The 22,637-nt window shown below is 34.7% G+C and overlaps 1 protein-coding gene across 1 annotated transcript; it reads left to right on the top strand.

The window, feature by feature from the left end:
- The first annotated feature begins 6,696 nt into the window (after positions 1-6,696).
- On the top strand, positions 6,697-8,931 carry LOC149143870 (cysteine-rich receptor-like protein kinase 43). Its single transcript, XM_089451972.1, has 5 exons — positions 6,697-6,811; positions 6,974-7,183; positions 7,313-7,547; positions 7,963-8,113; positions 8,445-8,931. The coding sequence occupies exons 1-5, from the start codon at positions 6,697-6,699 to the stop codon at positions 8,799-8,801; spliced, it is 1,068 nt and encodes a 355-aa protein (XP_089308098.1). The 3' UTR covers positions 8,802-8,931.
- The last annotated feature ends 13,706 nt before the right edge of the window (positions 8,932-22,637 follow it).

Below are 22,637 nucleotides of genomic sequence, written 5' to 3'. Positions count from 1 at the left end.
CCAAGCTTCCATCAAGCTTCTGTTGGCTATGTGTCAGGTGTTCCACAGATCATGGTAGAGAACTCTAGATAAAGTAATGGATCACTTCAGAAGCTCCCAACAAGAAATTAATTAACTGCAGTTGATTTCTGTAATTTAAGGAAATTACTGCAGTTGGTTTCCAGAAATTAAGGAAATGACTACAGTTCACTTCCGTAATTGTAGGCAGCAGTTGGGAAAAACTTAATGGAGCTTAACATTCTCCCACTTGGTCCATACTTTCAAACTTAATGTCTCATCTTAAAACCCACTGATAATCTGTATTCAGTAATAGATACATGAATCATGGCGATAAGTCCTCTAATGACGAGTATTATCTTCCATGTATTACTATGTATTTATTCTTATTGTAATTTATGTGGCAACAATTTCTTAATGAATAAACCTTATGTTTCTTCCTGGTCCTACACAAATGAGTTTTCTCAAATCAAATTAAGGTGCACATAAATATGAGAAAAACATCACAATAATTAAGAATTTCATTAAGATAACATTGTCCATACAATGAGAAACTACATAATCGAACCAAGTCTCATATTCATTACATAATCCTTGAATTTAAATGGTGGCATGCCTTTAGTCAAAGGATCAGCGATCATCAACTCAGTGCTGACGTGCTCAATGAACACTTTCTTTTCTTTAACACGTTCCCTTATAGCTAAATACTTAATTTCGATGTGTTTATTTCGACTCCCACTTTTGTTGTTTTTAGCCATAAAAACAACAGCTGAATTATCACAATATATTCTCAATGGCTTAGAGATAGAATCCATAATTCTAAGCCCATAAATGAAACTCTTAAGCCATACACCATGTAAAGTAGCCTCAAAACAGGAGACGAACTCGGCTTCCATAGTGGAAGTGGCAATCAAGGTCTGCTTGGCACTCCTCCATGATACAGCTCCACCGGCCATCATAAAAATGTATCCTGATGTTGATTTGTGTGAATCAACACATCCAGCAAAGTCAGAATCTGAGTAGCCAATTACTTCCAAATTGTCCGTCCGTCTATACATAAGCATGTAGTCTTTGGTTCCTTGAAGGTACCTCATTACTTTCTTTGCAGCTCTCCAGTGGTCTAAACCTGGATCACTCTGATATCGTCCCAACATTCCCACAACAAATGCAATGTCAAGTCTTGTGCAGACTTGAGCATACATTAGGCTTCCGACAGCAAAAGCATATGGAATGTTCTTCATTTGTTCCCCTTCAAAGTCGTTCTTCGGGCATTGGTTCAAATTGAACCTATCACCCTTCACAATGGGAGCTACACTTGGTGAAAAATCCTTCGTCCGAAATCTCTCTAAAATTTTATTAATATAGGTTTCCTATGACAGACCCAAGATGCCTCGAAATCTGTCTCTATGGATCTTAATGCCAATGACATAAGATGCCTCACCCATATCCTTCATATCAAAAATTTTAGAGAGGAATTGTTTCACCTCATGTAGCAAACCCTTATCAATGGTTGCTAGCAAAATTTCATCCACATAGAAAACAAGAAAACAAATTTTACTCCCACTAACTTTCAGGTATATACATTGATCCATAATGTTTTCTACAAAACCGAAAGAAGAAATTACATTATGGAATTTCAAATACCATTGGCGGGATGCTTGTTTTAAACCATATAATGACTTCTTGAGCTTGCAAACCAATTGCTCACCATCACTAGAGGGGAATCCTTCAGGTTGTTTCATGTAAACCTCCTCCTCTAGATCTCCATTGAGAAATGTCGTTTTCACATCCATTTGTTGCAACTCCAAGTCGAAATGGGCTACTAATGCCATAATAATGTGCAAGGAATCTTTCTTAGATACAGGAGAAAAAGTCTCCGTGTAGTCGATTCCTTCTTTCTGAGTGAATCCCTTAGCAACAAGTCTTGCCTTGTATCTCTCAATGTTGCCCAATGAGTCTTTCTTTGTCTTAAAGATCCATTTACATCCAATGGTTTTAGCACCATTAGGCAACTCAACAAGATCCCAGACTTCATTACTCTTTATGGAATTCATTTCTTCCTTCATGGCATTGTACCATAGTTCTGATTCTTTGCAACTCATGGCTTGTGAAAATGACTCGGGATCATTTTCGGCTCCAATGTTGTAGTCAGATTCTTGCAGATACACAACATAATCATCAGGAATCGCTGATCTCTTTAGTCTAGTAGATCTTCTTAATGTTGTACCATCATCTTCCTGAGAAGTATGTGGTTCAACTTGTTGTTCAAAAGTTCTTGGCAACTCTTGAACTACCTGACCTACTAGAATGTCGTCAGCAGCTTGTGGAACTTCAACAATTGGTTGTTCAACACCAGTTTGTACTTGAGGGGTGCTATGAACAATAACCAATCTATGACTTGAGGTGGAAGGTTGAGATTCTGAATGATCCTTCTCAGAAACTATGTTCCTGGTTTGATCGCTCCCACTAATCAAGTCATTTTCAAGAAACTTCGCATTTCTTGATTCCACAATCCTAGTGCTGTGAGATGGACAATAAAATCTATAACCTTTAGACCTTTCAGCATATCCAATGAAATACCCACTAATGGTCCTTGGGTCCAGCTTCTTCTCTTGTGGATTATAAATTCTCACTTCAGACGGGCATCCCCAAATGCGCATATGTCGCAAACTCGGTTTCCAACCTTTCCATAATTCAAATGGCATTTTAAGAACAGCCTTGGTTGGAACTTGGTTTAATATATACACTTTTGTCTTAAGTGCTTCAGTCCACAAGGAGTTAAGAAGATTGGAGCTGCTAAGCATACTCCGCACCATGTCCAATAATGTTCGGTTTCTTCTTTCTGCTACACCATTCTGGTCGGGTGAACTAGGCATGGTGTATTGGGCAACAATCCCATGCTCTTGAAGAAATTTTGCAAATGGCCCAGGTGCTTGTCCATCTTCTGTGTATCTACCATAATATTCTCCACCTCTATCTGATCTCACGATCTTAATTTGCTTGCCGCATTGTTTCTCTACTTCAGCTTTAAAAATCTTAAAGGCATCTAATGCTTCGCTCTTTTTATGAAGCATGTAGAGATACATATATCGCGAGTAATCATCTATAAAGGAGATGAAGTATCTCTGACCATGTGAGTCCATGTCTGGACTACATATATCAGTATGTATGATCTCTAATATGTCCGAACTCCTATTGGCACCTTTCTTTGACTTGTTGATCTGCTTTCCCTTTATCCAGTCCACACAAGTCTCAAAATCAGTAAAATCCAGAGTATTAAGTAACCCTTCATTTACCAATCTTTTAATTCTTTCTATGGAGATATGACCTAGTCTCTGGTGCCATAATTTAGAGGAATCTTCATTAATAACACATCTTTTAGAGCCAGTGTGAATATGCATTAAATCATAAGTGACATTGTTTTGTGAATTAATGCAGTAAAGACCATTAGACAAAATACCATTCCCAACATAATCAGATTTATAAAATAGACTGAAAGATTTTTCTGAAAATTTAATGGAATATCCAAAAGGTACAAGCCTTGAAACTGAAATCAAGTTTCTAGAAAAACTTGGAACATAAAAGGTCTTTTCTAATTCTAAAACAAAACCACTACTTAAAGTTAAATAACATGTTCCTATAGCTTCCACATGCGAGCCCATCTTGTTTCCTGATAAGATGCTTTGCTCACTTCCCACTGGCTTCCTTAGGTTTTGCAAACCCTGCAAGGAATTCAAAATGTGAATTGTTGATCCAGAATCAATCCACCATGTGTTAATATTAACATTAACCATATTAGATTCATAACAAACAAACGAGATTAGACTACCTTTGTCCGCAAGACATTTCTGAAATTTGGTGCATTCCTTCTTCATGTGTCCCTTCTTTTTACAAAAGAAACACTTGGAATCCTTCTTGATATCGGCTTGGGGAGGTACTTTACCTTTCCCTTTCCGATTGGCTTCAGACTTTCCCTTTCCACGCGTTGCCAGCATTGCACTTTCTCCCAGTTCCATCACCAGTCTCTCTTTCTCTTGAACACACATGGTCATGAGTTCATTAATTGACCATTTATCCTTATGTGTGTTGTATGAGATTTTGAAAGGTCCGTATTGGTGCGGAAGGGTGTTCAGGATGTAGTGCACCAGGAAAGACTCTGATATTTCAACTTCGAGTTGCTTCAATTGAGCCACAGTGTCCCTCATCTGCATGATGTGCTCGCGCACACCTTTTACACTGGTGAGCCTTAGGGATGAGAACTTCATGATTAGGGTGCTTGCTAGTGCCTTGTCTGAAGTGACGAATTGATCATCAATGGCCTTCAATAAGTCTCGGACCTTTTCATGCTGATCAATGGAACCACGAATACCAGCTAAAATTTTAGTCTTAATGAACATCATGCTGAGGCGATTAGATCGCTCCCATCGTTCATAAAGCGTGACGTCCGCTGCAGTGCTGGTATTAGTGAGTGCTGGTGGTTCATCTTTCATAATAGCATAGTCTATGTCCATCCACCCCAAATGAAGGAGAACCCTCTCCTTCCAAACCTTATAGTTATCTCCCTTAAGTTCAGGGATATCACAACGAATTTCAGAGAAATTTGCAGGTTGTACAACTGCATTAAAGATCACACGCTTATGTTAAAATTGAGGCCTAAATAAAATTTCATGTTTTACCAATGTAAATCATGCTCAAAATTGAATCTAATGACATAAAAATTGCCTGTGGGCTAAATTTTCAATTCAAGCAGATTCAATTATTCATAGTTTTGAACTTTATGATAAAACTATTAACTCATAATTCCTGTGGGTAAGTTATGAATATTTTATCCTAATTAATTATATAAATACAATAAATATTCATGTGGGATAAAATTTATTATATTTAGTATAATTAATTACAATTTAATGTCTAAATAATCTTAATGTGATCCTAACCAAACATAATATATAATTTTATTTAATTAGAGATGCTGTGGCTATTCTCTAATCAATTAAAATTATATGGATCACTAGACATTATTTATTTTAAATTGCATAAACAAAAATATACATAGTACTTCACATTTCATGCGACGTGAAACCGTGTATACAACTTTAATATGAAGCAATTTAAAAAAAAAATATGGAAAGCTGAAACAATTACCGCACTAATGAAACTCTTAAAAAAATTTCTTATAAAATTATAAACATTTCTTTAACCAGAGTAAAAAAAAATGTTTAGTAAAAATAAGTCAAAATGACATTTTAAATAAACTTCATACAAGAAAACTATATGAGTAAAAACTGCGATAAATATCAGTGTTACTCCAAATGATGGCAAGAATTCCTCTCAAAATAAATAAACCTTAAATTCCTTTTAATAAAAACCATATAAAACATTTTTTAAAATAGTTGATATTTTTGGGGAAACGTATTGTTCTTAGTCCACAAAAACTTCATGGAGACCAAGAAAACCAAGGGGAGAATTAAAATATGCACTAATTTATCCCCAACCTTACTGTCGAGGGCTACACACTGTAACTAACCATAATATTAAAAATCATCACAGAAAAATTCCAACAATTCTAAGATGTCTTAGATTTCTGAGCATGGACTGTAATTTCCGTTCTCATAACAACATGTTTTGGTAAGCAGAACACACCAAGGCAGAGATAAGTAGTTGCTCTGATACTAAATGTTAGATGAAATAACGATTATTCTAATTAACAATCGAATTTCAACAATGCTAAATCTGAACAACGATTCTTTAATACGGAATTAAAAATACTTAAAAGAATCTAAAAATAAAACTTTAATACCCAAGAAGAATACCTCCAGCCATTGATGTCAAACACATTCTGATGCCTCAACCGTGGTAGTCCCTTCCCTTCTTATTTTCTGATGTGTTGGCTTGATCACAAACAGTAGTAGCTTTCCTTTCCAATTGTTTTGAAATCTGGTTAAATTACTGAAGAGAGCTCGAGCCTTTAGTTTCCTCTCGGCCTCAAACGATAGAAAAATAGCTTGACTGAAATGCGACCAATTCTCGTGGTAAACCTCCACATACGAATGCTGAACCCTGCAATCTCTTTAATAATCGCCAGTCTGGTCTATTGGCTTCTAGCACATCGAATTGCAAATTGAAGGCAATTTCACCATGCAGAAGTAATCCTTCACGCTTCTAGGAGTAGGCACACTCCTCAACGCAACGAACAACAACTTATTGGAACGATGGTGCCATGAGCTTTAGAAGCACATTATCTGTCTACGTAAAAGTACAAGCACCAGTGGGATCACTGTAATTAACTTGTAATTCATAGGCTCATGGCAGCACGAAAACGAGAGAAAGGAACTCTAAAATCTGGGCACAGTACGCAGTGGAGACATAACAACCTCAGGCAAGCAGAAAAATAAAAGAACACAGATAATCTGGAAGGCACTTCCAAGCTCTACTCTCTCACTTGATGGTGTAAAAACTGAAGAGGATTGAGATGCAAGCTTGGGGACCAAACATAAAAATATATAGCCAAGCTTCTGTATGTGTCAGGTGTTCCACAGATCATGGTAGAGAGGACCACTTCAGAAGCTCCCAACAAGAAATTAATTAACTGCAGTTGATTTCCATAATTTAAGGAAATCACTGCAGTTGGTTTCCAGAAATTAAGGAAATGACTACAATTCCCTTCCGTAATTGTAGGCAGCAGTTGGGAAAAACTTAATGGAGCTTAACATTCCCAGCCTGTCTAGAGCTTTCACAGTGTTTGAAATGGAAACATTGATAGCTGCAACAGAAAATTTTCATGATAATAACAAGCTTGGGCAGGGAGGATTTGGTGCTGTATACAAGGTAACCTACTTTTCGTAAACATCCATTCTGTTTTGGAAGGTTTTAAAAGATCTTACATATGGTCGCGGGCACCAGAGTAAGTATAGATGGATAATTTATAGTACTTCTTCACAAAATCTCCATAACCATTTTCTCTCAATCTCTCAAGGAACTACTCCAGAGGGTAAAGAGATAGCAGTGAAAAAGCTGTCCTTAGAATCCAGGCAAGGCAAGAAGGAATTTTTGAATGAAGTTAAGCTGGTGGCAAAAGTTCAACATCGAAATCTGGTGAAATTACTTGGCTGTTGCGAAGCGGGATCAGAAAGGTTGTTGGTTTATGAGTACTTACCCAATAACAGCCTTGATAAAATTCTATTCGGTAAGTCTCCTTCTATTTTATTGAAGGCAAAGTGAAACATTAATGTCGGTAATGGAAATCATTCCCTGAAATGTTTATACATACTTTAAGTCGGTTGTGATAATTTATTTTCCTGCATGGTCGATACAGTTCCAGATAGACGCAGGCAACTTGATTGGCAGAAGCGTTGCAGCATCATACTTGGTATAACTCGAGGGCTTCTCTACTTGCACGAGGATTCTCATCTCCGGATTATCCATCGGGATATTAAAGCCAGCAACATTTTGTTGGACAAAAACTTGAATCCCAAGATAGCAGATTTCGGATTGGCAAGACTCTTTGAGGAAGATGAAACTTCTGTGGGCACAGGAATTGCTGGAACTCGGTGAAACTTCGAACCATGCATCACTCGGTTACATTAACTACTTTTTAGTATTATACTGTTTTGTTTCAGAAAGGCTGTCTAACCATTTTAAGATTTAGTATTTTAGATTATAAGTTTGTAAAAGGTGCTGAAGAATTAGATTCAGCACCTTAAATAACATTTAGAACACTCGAATTACACAGACTACCTAAGTCAAAATTGCAATTGCCACAAATTCATGTTAAATTTTGAACAAAACTACCTAAAATAGGATATGCTCAACCAAGGGAAAAAAACGTAGTGGAATTAAAATACAGGCATACTTATTAAACGATTTATATTAATGGCATTGCACTACTTATCTTTCCTAAGATTAAGTACACTTTTTCTTTTAAAGATTGAAGAGGTATTTATAAAGTGAAATTGTTATTTGCAGAGGGTATATGGCACCAGAGTATGCGATGCATGGGCAACTGTCTGCTAAAGCTGATGTATATAGTTTTGGGATTCTTCTTCTGGAACTTATAAGTGGAAAAAGAAACATGGATTTTAATTTACCACCTGAAATGCAGATCCTTTTACAATGGGTAAGATAACGTTTCCATTATATTTCCAATTGACAACATCCACGTTATCCGGACCATGTTCTTTAGTTGCTCCATAGATTGTTTAGCGAAGTCATATGAGATTGAAGTTGAATTTGTCCTGACAATAAACCACACTGATTCGTTCAAAATACATCAACAATGAAATATCATGTGATTATTGATCCGATCCTGATCTCTTTTGACATGACTATAGTCATGGCATATGGATAATCCGCAGCTATTACTTTGTGCAATTCATCATAAACTAGTGATCGATCTTAGTGACCATACATATATTTTCTCAATTTCACGATATGATGTGATTATGCAGACATGGGGATTATATACACGAGGAAATATTGAGGCCATTGTTGATCCAGTAATAAATGAAACCTGCGGCGATCAGACAGAAGTCTTGAGATGCGTCCATGTTGCATTGCTATGTACACAAGCCGACCCATTACTTCGTCCATCAATGTCTACAGTGAACTTGATGCTTTCAACGGGGACAATAATGTTACCGGATCCCACGAAACCTGCTTTTGTGAGTTCTGTGGCTGCCTCCAACAATCCCGGCTCCTCACGTCATGGATCGTCCCATACATCTCCACCCACTGCATCATCTTCATCCCACACTACTTTAGCATCTAATGCCAACGTTTCAATTTCTGTGTTAGAACCCAGGTAAAGATTGATTTATGAACCAGACTTATTCATGGTTCTTGCCGATACTGCAAGTTTAATACCGCGATTAGAAGTAACGAGGTTCTTGTTGAAAGTAGTACGCTGATATTTAGTTATTGTGAGGATTCGGTAAGAGAAATATATGCAGTTGTCTATAATGAGATTTTTTGGAAGTTTTTTCGGTGGGTTTTTCCGGTCAAAATCCGGTTTTTCTGGTGGGTTTTTTAGTCAAAATCCGGTAGCAATTTATTGGAATCGCAAGTTTGATAGCTAGTTTCTGCACAATCAAAGAGTCCCAGGGGTTTTCCAAGGTGTTGAATCCAAATATGCAGTTGAAAAACCATTTTAACTACAACAAATCAAGATTTAACCTCAATTTTTTCCGGTGGATTCCGTCACCGGAATCTCCATAAAGTCGCATTATAAACAACTCCAATATAAATTTCGTAATATTTATGTCAAAACTGAACATAATGTCTCATGTAAAATCATTATATTTTTTCAATGTTTGTAAGTGTTTTTTATTGGTGTTTTCTATATTTTTTTTTTTTTAGGTATTTTCTATATTTTCTATTTAAATAGATATTTTTAATGTTTATAAATCAAATTTTTGGGCGTAAACAGATAACATCAACAGTATTTCAATCGATATATATTAACTGTAATATAAATTTCATATTATATACTATTTTTATTTTATTTTATCATAAAAATTATAATTAATTATTAGAGCAAAACTTCATATAATATAATAAAATAAACAATTTTAAACAACATATAATGGGAAAGAATTGTGTTTTGAGTGAATAGACAACATCCAATCAATAAGAGTGACAATAGAGCCTTATTTAATAGCAGATTTTCATATATGATTTTGTGGGAACTTCTATTTATTTCATATTCAAACTCATTAAAACTGCCATCAAGAACTATTTTCATATATTAGAATAACAATAACAATAGAAAAGGAACCTATTGTTTTGAATAATTAATAAGGTTTTTGTTTGCCTGCTTTTAGCCTTAAAATTAGGTGGAAAGTAATGGCTCACATTTATATTTTTTATTTTTTATATTATAATTAATTTTTATATTTTTAATTTAAATTAATTAATTGAGTTATAGTTTAGGTTTTTATATTATAATTAGAAAGATAATTAATATTTTTGGCTGTTTTTTAGATACAACATTAAGTGGAAAATAATGGTATCAATTTTTTTGAATCATATTAATATTATAATTATTTGTTTATATTTTTAATTTAAATTAATTAATTAATTGATTTATATTTTAGGTTTTTTATTCAATTATATTGTTTATTAATTAGGAAGAAAAATAATATTTTTAAATATATAAATGTTATTATTTCATATTATAATAAATTTATTATTGTTTTATATTTATGATTTTAATTTTATTTAAAATTATAAAAATTGGAAGATATATGAAAAATTTACAATAAAATCAATATGCATGGTATAGTATTTTAAAATTTTATATAATAATCAATTTATTTTCCAATATAAACATAATATAGTGTGGAATGCTTAACCAAGAGCATAAAGATGCTTATTCAATCACACTATATATGTCATTTTTGTGTAGCTATCTTATGCCATTTTTGTATTTGTTTCTTTAGTTTATAACTTGTTTTTGTTCAAAAGTATAAGAATATTATAACAACACATTGTTATTGCAAAAAAAAAAAGCTTCATATTTACATTATCCAATAAAAATACCTTTACGTTTGTATCATTTATGGTAAACTTCCTCATTTTCAATGCCCAGTAATGAAGAAACATGTACGTCAGAGGACTAATGTCAGATATATTTTCAAGAATTAAAATAAAAACATAATAGAATAGGAGCAACATTAAGTTATTAATTGTTATTTGCAATAATATATTAAAAAAATATGAATAAAATTACTTAATTGTTTTTTGCAATAATATATTAAAAAATAAAAAATTATGGGAATTAGGCATTTTAGGAAATTTTGAAATACAAATTATATAAACTGAGACATTTTGTGTTTAAGCAATTGAAAAAAGCTAAGGATGTTAGCTTTCAAAAATTAGGTTAATCTATGTGAATGTTGAGGATTTTCCTCTAACCTAGTAGCCATATCAAAAATTACGTACTCCTTCATCTCCCATATTGCCTCATTTACATTTAGTCAAATCGAATGCACACTAGGAATTGTTTAAAAACTTTGCACCTTAGTCAAAACCTATTAGGACATTAGTGCATTGTTTGTCACTTAATTTATTTGCATAAGTATTATACATTAAACTTGTGAAATGCAAACAGTGTAGGTGTAGAATTAGGTCATTTGTAATATGTTCTACCTAAACTATATAATACTTATTCTATTGAAAGTTTGTATCTGAAATACAAATTGAGGCATTTTATTTTTGGACAATTAAGAAAATGGAGAAAGGCTAGCTTTAGAAAATTATGTTAATCCATGCGAATGTTGAGGAACTTCCTCTAAGCTTGATAACAACCATAATTAGTAGCCATATAAAAAATTTCACTTTTCTTTATCTCCCATGCCCTCCCATTTACATCTAACCAAATCCAATGCACTCCAGAAATAGTAAAAAATCATTACATCTTAGTTAAAACCTAATATTGATGTGGTGATTGTCATGTAATTTATTTGCATAATATTAGACATTAATTTTCAACTTAGGTTCGTAAATGTGTGAAATGCAAATATTGTATGTGCAGAATTAGATTATATGTAAAACGTGTGAAATGCAAATATTGTATATGCAGAATTAGATTATATGTAATACGATATACTTAAACTATGTAATAATTATTCTATTGAAGCTAAAACTTGTGAAATGAATTAATTAAACTAAAAAAAAACCATGATATCTTACTATATCAACTAACATTGCAAATCATGTTATAGTTAAGTGTTCAATGTTCAAGATATGAAACTTTCTACAACAATACTTGTTTTGATATATTCCATAATTTAGTTCAATTAAAGGATATTAAAATGAAATATACTATATGAAAAAACAAATTAATCATTGAAATATACTTTCATTTATCAACCAAGGTTCTAAATCAACTTGTAGACTCCATTTTGGTATATTTCATAATAGAATTTAATGAGACTAGCTATGGAAATGAATCAAACCAAACTTCATAAATAAAACCAAGCTTAAGCACTCTTGATAATGGTCATGTGCTTGTCTCAATCATGCTACTAGGTAGGGATCTTTTTGTTAATACGTTATCTCTTAGCACAATTTTCCATGATTTATTTATCTTGTTGTTAGTTAGCTATGATAAAAACACACACCAGACATGCATCAATGGAAAAGCTAGCCATGAAATGAAATTGCATAAAATTGATAAACAAACATAACATGAAATAAAAGGCCATGATCTATTTGTAGTTGAGCTTAATTCTCCCAAAAATATAGTAGTAAACTATTCTATAATATCATAAACAAAAATTAAAACATTTTACATCTAAAAGTAAAGGATGACAATATATGTGAAAGGAAATATTAAAAAAAGTATAATATTTTATCATATGTTGGACATATTCTCCAAGAGTCCTCTCTTTGGAATGAGGAAGACACTCTTATTTATACAAAAACTTGCTTTGGAACTAAGATTAGCAACAAATTCATATCTACATCTCTCATGTGGTTACAATTGTTTGCTAATAATTAACAAGTATCTATAAATATCTGTAAACATCCTCTCATGAATATCTTCATGATATTTAAATAAAAAAGTTTCAATGTTATTTTATGGCTGTTTATCACATGCATTCGTGGAATACTAAACAATACCCTTAATTTGAATACATCTTGAAAATTTCCTATAAAAATCACATTATTTAACTCCCTACTAATATGAACTCAATACACCTTCTAAATTTTAAAAATCTCTAGTCTCACTAGATATTGTAGGTATCTATTTTTTCATTAACATTTTTTATACCCTTCTATATTTTTTCATTAACTTTGAACTCAATATTTTTAAAATTGCCAATATCAAAACTCTTTTGTCTTTATTATATGCTCAATATATTATGTCATCTTTTCCTCATTATATATCTCCCAAACTTTCAAAAATAATTAAAAACATGTTATTTTTATAATATTTAATCATAAAATCATTTTAAATACTAAAATCAATATATAAAAAAATATTCATCCTAAAAAGTAAAACATAGTCACAGGGATGTGAAAAAAGATTAAAAGTCAAGAAAAAACCTACTAAGAGATGGTTAAAAAATGTGAAATAATGGCAAGTCTCATGAATCATCATTCTTCCAATTAAAGATGTTTCATGTATTCACGAAACCCTATTATCTCTATGCAATTGATTTTTCGAAACTTATGTGACTAGGTATTCCTCCCTGACCGAAAAATAGTCATTTATATACAAATTTTAGTCGTTTTTTTAGTAACTAATTAGCTATTTTGTACTAGTGTATGAGATCCCACATTCATGCTTGGAATATGGCACGAGGGTGAATGGTTGAAGAGAGATTTGGCTCAGCCATTCTACAGTTGGGTGGAACGTGGTAGTCCCATCTTCGATTGGTTCATTGCATTCATTAATGAGAAATCCATTCCCTTGATTTTCATGTGTAAAGGTACTGATGTATTTATGGATTTGATGACTGATATGTTTATTGTATTTATGTTCCTATTATGTTGGTTATATCTATATTTTATGACAACAACTATGTATGGCTCTCAGCATGTTTTTACTTGTATGTGAATGGATAATGTGTCTATGACCTAATAGATGATAATGCAACAAATGGCATGAGGGAACAATGGTTCATAGCGATTCTCAGATAAGTATGAGATCCCTACACTTAATTTTGTTGTTTACACCTGTAGGTTACATGTCGATGATATGTTTGACGAAATGCTTGTCATGGCTAGTAGGGATCCAGTCAAGCTCTTGAACAAGTTTTGGCTTTAGTACTTTCATTTTCATGTTGCTTTACTGATTTGAAGAGATGGATTAGTTTTGGGAAGTGTCCTGGGCTCTGGGCCTGAAAAGGTGGCTCAAATCCTGAGAGTCGCTAGCACAACACTGCCAATTCTGGTCCACAATCACTAGCAGACAGACCTGTGAGAGTGACTTTAGGTTGTTAGTCACTCCCTTTCCCATAGAATGAGAGAGACTATGGCCCAAGAGACCTAAAACAATAGTGGGACCTAGGGATGAGCTATCTGAGTGGTTGACTTGTCTTCTGAAGGTTCTGTTGATGATGTTGAATGTCTGTATGGTGTGTTTCTGTCAGTTCCACTTCCTTAATGTGACTCAGGAGGTCGAATCATATCATAGTGGCCTCTCGTCGCATGTTCACCCTGGCTGGCCAGTTGCTTGGGTAGATGTGGGAGGAGGGTGTTACATTTTACCATGATGGGACATCCTTATCCCTATTACATGTGATAACTTCTAAAGCAAGAGGTATTTCTTAGTTCATTTGGTTAAAGATAGGTAAAAATAATGAATAACTTATGTGAAGAGGAGGAAACTTCATGTATTGACCCTAAAATTCATATTTAATGATGTAAAAGGTATTTTAATTGGTCCAACTAGCTTTCAATAGCTAGGAATTGTTGAGTCTTGAAAAAGTCATTCATTTCCATTACACTTTCACTATTATGTCCATTATATCACCTCCATTTCACTACTATGTCACCACATTCATCCCACTTTCATTATCATTGGGCCACATTTATGTTTTTCCAAACTTAATTAATTCTTAGTCTTTTTAAGTGAATTTGTGGTTAAAAATTATAAAATAATGTGCACATGCTTATACCTAACAAGTGGGTTGAGATTGTTGACATGTGTAGGTTGAAAGGAGGCTTCTAGAAGACCCTTATGTGGAACTCTAAGGCCAAATTCGAATTTGAGTGGAAAGAATCATGGGATCATGAGGATATGTGTCACATCTCCTAATTATAATGTAACTCTAAGAAGACATGTGTCTTATCAGTTCCTATTTTGATTAGGACCCTAGAGGTAGAGGGAGAGATTCATGGACTCTCATTAATGAGATGGCTTATCAAATTTTTGTATAAATAGGAGATCTTTCTCCTTCATTTTTTAGCTTAGAGCTTGGAGTTCTTAAGTCTTGGCTTGTTAGTTCTTTAGCTTGGAGTTTGTAGTTCTTCCTTGATAGCTTTTGAAAGCTTTGGAGAGCTTTGTTGTACTTTGTAATTTTGAAGAATTTGAATAAAGCTTTGATGTTCTCAACATGGAAGGAGATGTGAAGTAGATGTCATGGAGCACATTAGAATGTAAGGTAGAGTAGATTTCATTTTGTAATTTTACTTTGATTTCATTATGTCATTTAATTGCTTTTAAGTTTGATAGTTTAGATTTTCCATTCATGCAATTTTAATTCATGTAAGTGTGTTCAATCGGTTGATTGTAGATTAGTTTTTCTTTATATGTTTTTGCATCAACTAGTGACATGAGATTAACCTCTCTGCTGACTTTTCTTTTCTTAGTTTTTTTAATTCTAGTTTTGTTTTGATTTCAGTCTTTTTTACTTGCTTTGTTAGTTAGTTTAGAAATCAACTTGCTCATGTCATTGATGATTACCTCCGAAAGCCATAGCGAGACTAACTGGTGAGGAATCGAAATACGAATGTTGTGATTTGATTTTAGTTTACTTTTCTGCAATTAGATATTGGATTGCTCATTTCATTGACGGTTACCTCCGAAAGCCATAGCGGGACTACTGGCGAGGGATCGAATTGTGAATGTGTGATTTAATTTTAGTTTACTTTTCTGCAATTAGATATTGGATTGCTCATTTCATTGATGGTTACCTCCGAAAGCCATAGCGGGACTACTAGCAAGGGATCGAATTATGAATGTGTGATTTGATTTTAGTTTACTTTTCTGCATTAAATATTGGATTGCTCATTTCATTGACGGTTACCTCCGAAAGCCATAGCGGGACTACTGGCGAGGGATCGAATTATGAATGTGTAATTTGATTTTAGTTTTACTTTTCTGCAATTAGATATTAAATTGCTCATATCATTGATGGTTACCTCCGAAAGCCATAGCAGGACTACTGGCGAGGGATCGAATTATGAATGTGTAATTTGATTTTAGTTTTACTTTCCTTGCAATTTTTAATTTCTTTGAGTGCAATAGCTTAACTTTTATTTCCGTATTTAGACAAGCAGCAGAGAGTGTGATTTCATGATCAACATTTCATCTTTTGTTTTATTTAAGTAGCTGCATATTTACACTTTGTTTAAGTACTAATTCCATCAATAACATGTTTTGAGATGTTTTGAAGTGCTAAGTTTTGGAAGTTACCATTAGGGACATAAACCTTGTCTTCAAATATACATCCATACCTAACCTTTAAAAGTATTCTTAAGACCTTAGAATAGGATTTCCATCTGCATTAGACACTTTAGGAGATCAACAAAAACAAAACCCCAAAACAAAATAAAATCTATAAAACAACGAAGTAAGAAAAAGGTTAACTAAGCACATATGGTGCACCACACTTCATTAGTTTATGATACCCGGATTGATAATTTATGTAGAGAAATTTAAGACATTAAATTGACTAGACAGGAATCTTCATTATTTTCATTTACAAGCTCTTAAGTGGCAACTTTTCTTAGAGTTACCACATTGGAACTTTATTTTATTACCCCTTTGTATTTTTTCTTTGATCTCTTAGACTTTTCTTTCTATATGCACAATATAGGACTTTGGGGTGAAGACATTTTTAATGAGGTGGTATTGGTCTAGCTTTATTATATTTTAACTTTTAACTTTCGCGCTCTTCACCTTTAATATTTTTTGTCTTTCTTTGGCTTAGGTTCACATTGTTCTTCAATTCGCTTGACTAGATATTGTTGGATGACGTATGATACAATGAATATGAATGGGAATACTACATTTCAGAGATGACATTGAATAGGAAAAAGGGAAAATGTTAAGTTAGTTTAGGATATGAAGTACAATAACTCAATGACATCTCCCGTATTACAACTTGGCCCAAGTATTGGCAACTCCTAAGGACAATTATGTCTTGCCATGGTATAACAAAACAGAATAATAAAATCTTATTGTTAAGAAGTGTTATAAGAGCTCATCCAATGTTTAACATGTTCACAACTAGGTAGGAAATCATCACGACATGTCTAAGTAAGAAACCTAAACATGAGAATAGGAAACCATGTCTAAGCAAGAAAACTACACATGAGCATAGGAAACCATGTCTAAGCAAGAAAACTACACATGAGAATATAACACATCAACTAAAATAAAGATAGTGCATGAAGTACCATTTGCAAGTGCACACACAATTTGAGGTGTAAGGCATAGGAGATGATATGCCATAGCATAGTCATCTGAAATAAATCATGATTTATGTCAGGTTAGATCCTCATGTATATAATGGAAGAACTAGATAAATAGCTTAAATAGAAAGAAATAAGCAGGATAAATCATCCAAGTAGCAACACCACACTTATGAGAGGGTGGCCCTAGAAGTAGTTACCCTTAAAGGGAAATATTTAGATCTCATCTTTTGCAACAAACCATATTTCTTAGGCATTGAGAGCATGTACGTGAACAAATGGAATCCAAACATCAATATGTCATCACATAATAAATGATATTTAAACATTATTACATACTAATTTTTGTTACATAATAATGACATTTAAAAATCATTAAGATAAAGAGTTAAGATTAGTCAATATATTTGTGGTCAAGCTATAGAACCAACCTATTTGTTGAACATCAAAGAGATGTAAAAAAATAAATATTCTTAACCCATTATTAATATAGTGATTTGAGGCTTCAAACCATTAATATATCTACAGTGAAAAACATTTAAAATGTATTAAGCTTAGAAATTAAGATTAGCCATTGTATTTTGTGACAAAATTTAGAATTAATTTCTTAATTAAATAATAAAATGAATATATTTAATAATTTAGGATATCAAAAACACATATTTTTATAATCTCACTTCACATAAATAATGATTTAGGCCATTATAAATTATATAATTTAAAAAGTATTTTATTAATATAATTAATATATATATATATATATATATATATATATATATATATATATATATATATATATAAATTTAAATTATTTCATAATGTTTTGTTTTTTAATATTTTAAATAGAAAGCCTATTTATTGAACATCAAAGACATGTAAAAAATTTAATATTCTTAACTCATTATTAATATAGTGATTTGAGGCTTCGACCCATTAATATATTTACAGTGAAAAGCATTTAATGTATTAAGATCGAAAATTAAGATTAACCATTATATTTTGTGACAAAATTTAGAATTAATTTTTTTAATAAATAATAAAATAAATATATTTAATAATTTAGGATATCAAAAACACATATTTTTATAATCTCACTTCATATAAATAATAATTTAAGTCATTATAAATTAAATAGTTTAAAATTTATTTTATTAATATTAATTTTAAAAATATATATATTTATATTTAAATTATTTCATAGTGATTTATTTTTTTTCAAGGAAAAATCGTAATCTTCCATTAATTCGAAAAATTACATATAGTAAATGCCATTGGCATATGCATAAACTACTGGCCAAAACCAGTTCAAAGGTCTATCAAAAATAAATATGTGCCGAAGCCATACCAGAAGAGTGTTGTACGTATTCACCACACAAGGTGATCAGAGTTTTGCATGCAAAAGAAAACATATTGATAAACATAAATATATACATATAATATTGTGTTGTTAATTTCCATCAAAATTTTAGGCCCTGTCCACCCAAGGATATGCTCTGTCAATGTATGGCCGATGGTAGTACTGATATTGTTCTGCTCCATGTTGTTCCTGTATCATCCACAGACCTCTGGGTTGTGTCGAGGCCTCCTTGGATAACTTGTCAGCAGCCTCGTTATGTTCCCTGTAAATGTGTTGACAGATGATAGAGTTAAATTGGGCCTTGTAAACCACAATCTCATCCAGAATGTTTCTAAGTGTATGAGCATGACAATTATTTATGTTGTTGAACCAGTTTATGATGATTTTGGAGTCCCCAAATATCTGAATATTATTGCATGAGTGTGCCAGTGCAAAATGCAATAGGTGTCTAAGTGTAATCAGTTCTGCAAAATTGTTTGTTCCCTCCCCCAAACCCATCTTGATTTGGTAATGGTGCTGATCAGATAGGTATAAAAAAATGCCTCCCTCACATCCATGAGTTTGGGCTGCTCCATCAAAATATGCCCATGGGATGGATCGATCTATAATTTCGGGGGCATGTGGTCGAAATGTAGTAGTCTGTGTCTCCTTGGGGATTTCATGATATACAACAACAATATTTGTTGTAATGAGTGGCCATCGTGCCGGAGATCCTTTAAAAATGATGTTATTTCTAGTCAGGTAGATCTTCCAACAAATGAGGAGGGGTAAGCACTGAGACTTGTTGTCCATGTGCTCAACATTCCAATTGTTCCATGCTTCAGCGATCGAGAGGCTGTGCCATCTTCCCTGCTTGGAGAGGAGGTGTATTACTTGTTGCCACAACTAAACATTGAGAGGGCATGTTAAAAATAGGTGTTAATTAGTCTCCTCTGCTTGTGTACGAAGGACACACCAATGTAGCCCAAATTGTGATCTACGCATAAGATTTTCTCTAGTAGGACTGTCTTGTTGTTGAACACATTCCACATAAAGAGTCTAGCTCGTGGGGGTGCTTTGAGCTTCCAGATTTTTCCCCACCAATCCAGGAGAGCAGGTGGTTTACGATCCATTAGCAGGTTTGGATATCCCGCTTTGGGGGAGTATTTCCCGTGTTCAGCTAGGGTCCATATGAGCTCGTCAGGTCCCTCCTTTATGCGAACATGTGCTTCATTGAGGGCATTTATATAACCTTCCCAACTCTGGTGCCAGTGATCGGGAATGCCCAGGTGTCGTGCAGATAACCAGGCTTGTTAAAAAATGGAGTTGTTCTCCATGTCTACAATTTGGCCGATCACCTTAATGTGCCTCTGGTTCAGGTAATGTATGAGGTCTAGAGGTAGTTGATGCATGTTGCCCATACTGAACCATGGATCCATGCCTATTCAAGCCATATTGCCTTCATTGATTTTCCAAGCAAGACCCTCTCAGATGTTGGGCATAGAATGAAGGATGGATTTCCAAACAATAGATATCCCTGTACGAGGCCAGGTTGGGATGCGAATCCAGTCCATGAGATGTTGTGGCCAGATGTATTTGTGGTATGTGACTTTGGTCCAGAGGTTCTGTGAAGTGAGCAAGGACCATCCCATCTTAGCTGCTAGTGCATGTGCAAATGCTGAGAGGTCTTTTAAGCCCCACCCTCCCCATTTTTTTGGTAGAGCGATCTGTTTCCAACCGACCCATGCATAGGGCTTGCCCTCTTTGTATCCATTCCAAAGGAATCTGCAGCAAATATTTTGTATGTGGGCAAGAATTCCTTTAGGGATCCAAGCCAACGTCATCTAGTATATAGGGGTGGCTTCCAATGCGGATTTTATGAGGACAAGTTGACCTTCCCTTGAGAGAAATTGATGGTTCCAGTTTTTCAACCTCTTCTCAATCTTAATTACAAGCCAAATCCAATCCACAATGCAGTAGCAATGGGGCTTAAGCCAGAAACCCAGGTACTTTAGGCCATCCTCCAAGTGATGTTGTTGGAAGGGAAAAAATTGGTGTGCAATTTTGGCTTCTTGGGGGGTTGTATATGATCCAGGTGGATATTGGTGGCCACTTGCCAAGTCCACCTGGACCCCCACCATTGTTTCTCTCAGCATTTTCAGTTCCTTAATTGTAGCACAACTTACTATTTTTAGTAGTTTTTTAGGTCCTAAACTTTCAGAGCCATTTTGAGGCCCTAAACGACGTTTTTTGCGAAATCTGGGGCAAAATGGGTCCATGGACTGATGTTGTTGTCCCAAAGTGGTAGTGCTCGGATAAATCTTTCTAACGAGCCATTGTACGCATCAAACGGAGATCGTATGCCAAAGTTACGACCCCGGGACGTTGATGTACCAATTTACCCAAATGGGGCCCACAGTTTGGTGTTTCATCTTCTAGGGTTAGGTTTTGGAATGTTAAGGGTTTTCCATTGTTTCTCAACAATAAATAGGCCTTTGAGCCTCATTGTAACACAGTTCAGAGGCATGTAGCCACCACATCTCTTCTCAAAGATAAGCTACCATCGCCCTAGCTGGTTTATTTCCAACTCTGTTTGTAAGCATATTTCAGTATTTTCCATTAATGAAATGAAGTATTGTTTCCGCTGCATCTTTGTGTATATGGTTATCTCTATATTTTGTTGTGTTCCTGTTTAAGTCCGGATCAGTGGTATCAGAGCGATATGCTTTTTCTCTGTTTTTCTTTGCATGTCCCCAACGAGGTCGGGATATAAGGAGTTAGGGCTTGAACTGGGTGAACCTTTGTGAGACCAGCCTCGCAAATCCCGATGGCCTCCCATGGCGGATGAGAAGAAAGACGAGGGGGCAGGAGATCCTATCAAAATCTTGCTCGAGGAAGCCCTCGAGTGACAACAGAACGCAATGATGGATAGTTTTGCCCAGATTCTTTAGCAGCTACCTAGAAGCGACGCATCGACTTCCAGTAGCTACTCTGGAAATGCCACGCCCTTTAAGGTACAAGTTAATTTTGAAATCCCCATATTCGAGGGTCGGATAGATGTAGATGCCTTAGATAAATGGTTAAAAATGCTAGATATTTATTTTTCTGTTCATGAATTTTCGAGTCAGGAAAAGATTGTTTTTGCTCTTCTCAAAGTAGCCCCCCATGTCAAGGACTAGTGGGAAACCTACTGCACGTAGAAGGATGAAAATACTGGCTCACTATTTTCAGCCGCAACCACCTGGATTTCATTTCAGGATGCCATCAAGGAGCAGTACTACCCTGTTGGAAGCTATGAGGATGAATACATAAAGTGGACCATGCTGTCGCAGGGAAGGGACCAAGACGTGCTGGAGTTCACCAATCTTTTCCATACCCTTCGCACAAAGTTGGGTATCAAGGATACAAAGCAGAATTTGATACTCAAATACCGCAGCTGCCTACACAAGTACATCCAGGAAGAAATATAATTCCTGAACATCTCCTCGCTCGGCACAGCATATCGATATGCCATCAAGGTCGAGCAGAAGTTTAAACAAAAGAAGCGAGACTTTGGATCTGTGAATTAGAAGCAAGGGAAAGGTGCCCCTAAACCACAGAACAAAGGACAAAGCCAAGGCGGGGTAGCCCAAGACAACCCGCCAAAGCTGTAAGAAAAGAACAGCGCAGCGAAGCTGAAAAAGGACACGGGAAAATGATGTGAGTTCCATAAGAGCTCCACTCACAACACAAGCGAGTGTCGGGCCAAGCAGTCACTGGTGGCTGAGCTAAAGGTTTCAGAATCAGATGCATGTTCCAACTTTGAGTCAGAACCCAACAAGGGGAATGACAAAGGGAAGCAGATCATTGATGCAGATCCCAATGCCACTGTTGCTACCGCCAAGATCCAGAAAAATGAACCCGAAGATCCAGAGGAGGAGGAGCGTCTCTTCCACTCCCAGATGTGGGTAAAGGGCTCTCCGCTACAGTTCATTGTCGATAGTGGGAGCCAAAAGAACCTCATTTCAGCAGAGGTCGTGAAGCGGTTGGGCTTACCGACCACAGCACATCCACAACCGTACACCATCAAGTGGCTTCACCAAGGACAGGATCTTCGTGTGAGCTAGCAGTGTCGCCTTCCATACAACATCAAGCCCTTCACGGATGAGGTATTATGTGA

This window comes from Pinus tabuliformis, chromosome X, assembly GCF_031772625.1.
Source record: "Pinus tabuliformis cultivar Carrire ecotype Pingquan chromosome X, CPIR1, whole genome shotgun sequence".
In the NCBI taxonomy this organism is placed as follows: domain Eukaryota; kingdom Viridiplantae; phylum Streptophyta; class Pinopsida; order Pinales; family Pinaceae; genus Pinus; species Pinus tabuliformis.
Note: the sequence above shows the minus strand (reverse complement) of the source record. Positions and strands in the feature narration are given on the sequence as shown.

Bases quoted from the DNA above. Each gene is read 5' to 3' on its own strand.
- LOC149143870 (XM_089451972.1), top strand. From the start codon at position 6,697: ATGGAGCTTAACATTCCCAGCCTGTCTAGAGCTTTCACAGTGTTTGAA. The intron at 7,184-7,312 runs GTAAGTCTCCTT...TGGTCGATACAG, and splicing joins CCTTGATAAAATTCTATTCG to TTCCAGATAGACGCAGGCAA. The intron at 8,114-8,444 runs GTAAGATAACGT...GTGATTATGCAG, and splicing joins TGCAGATCCTTTTACAATGG to ACATGGGGATTATATACACG.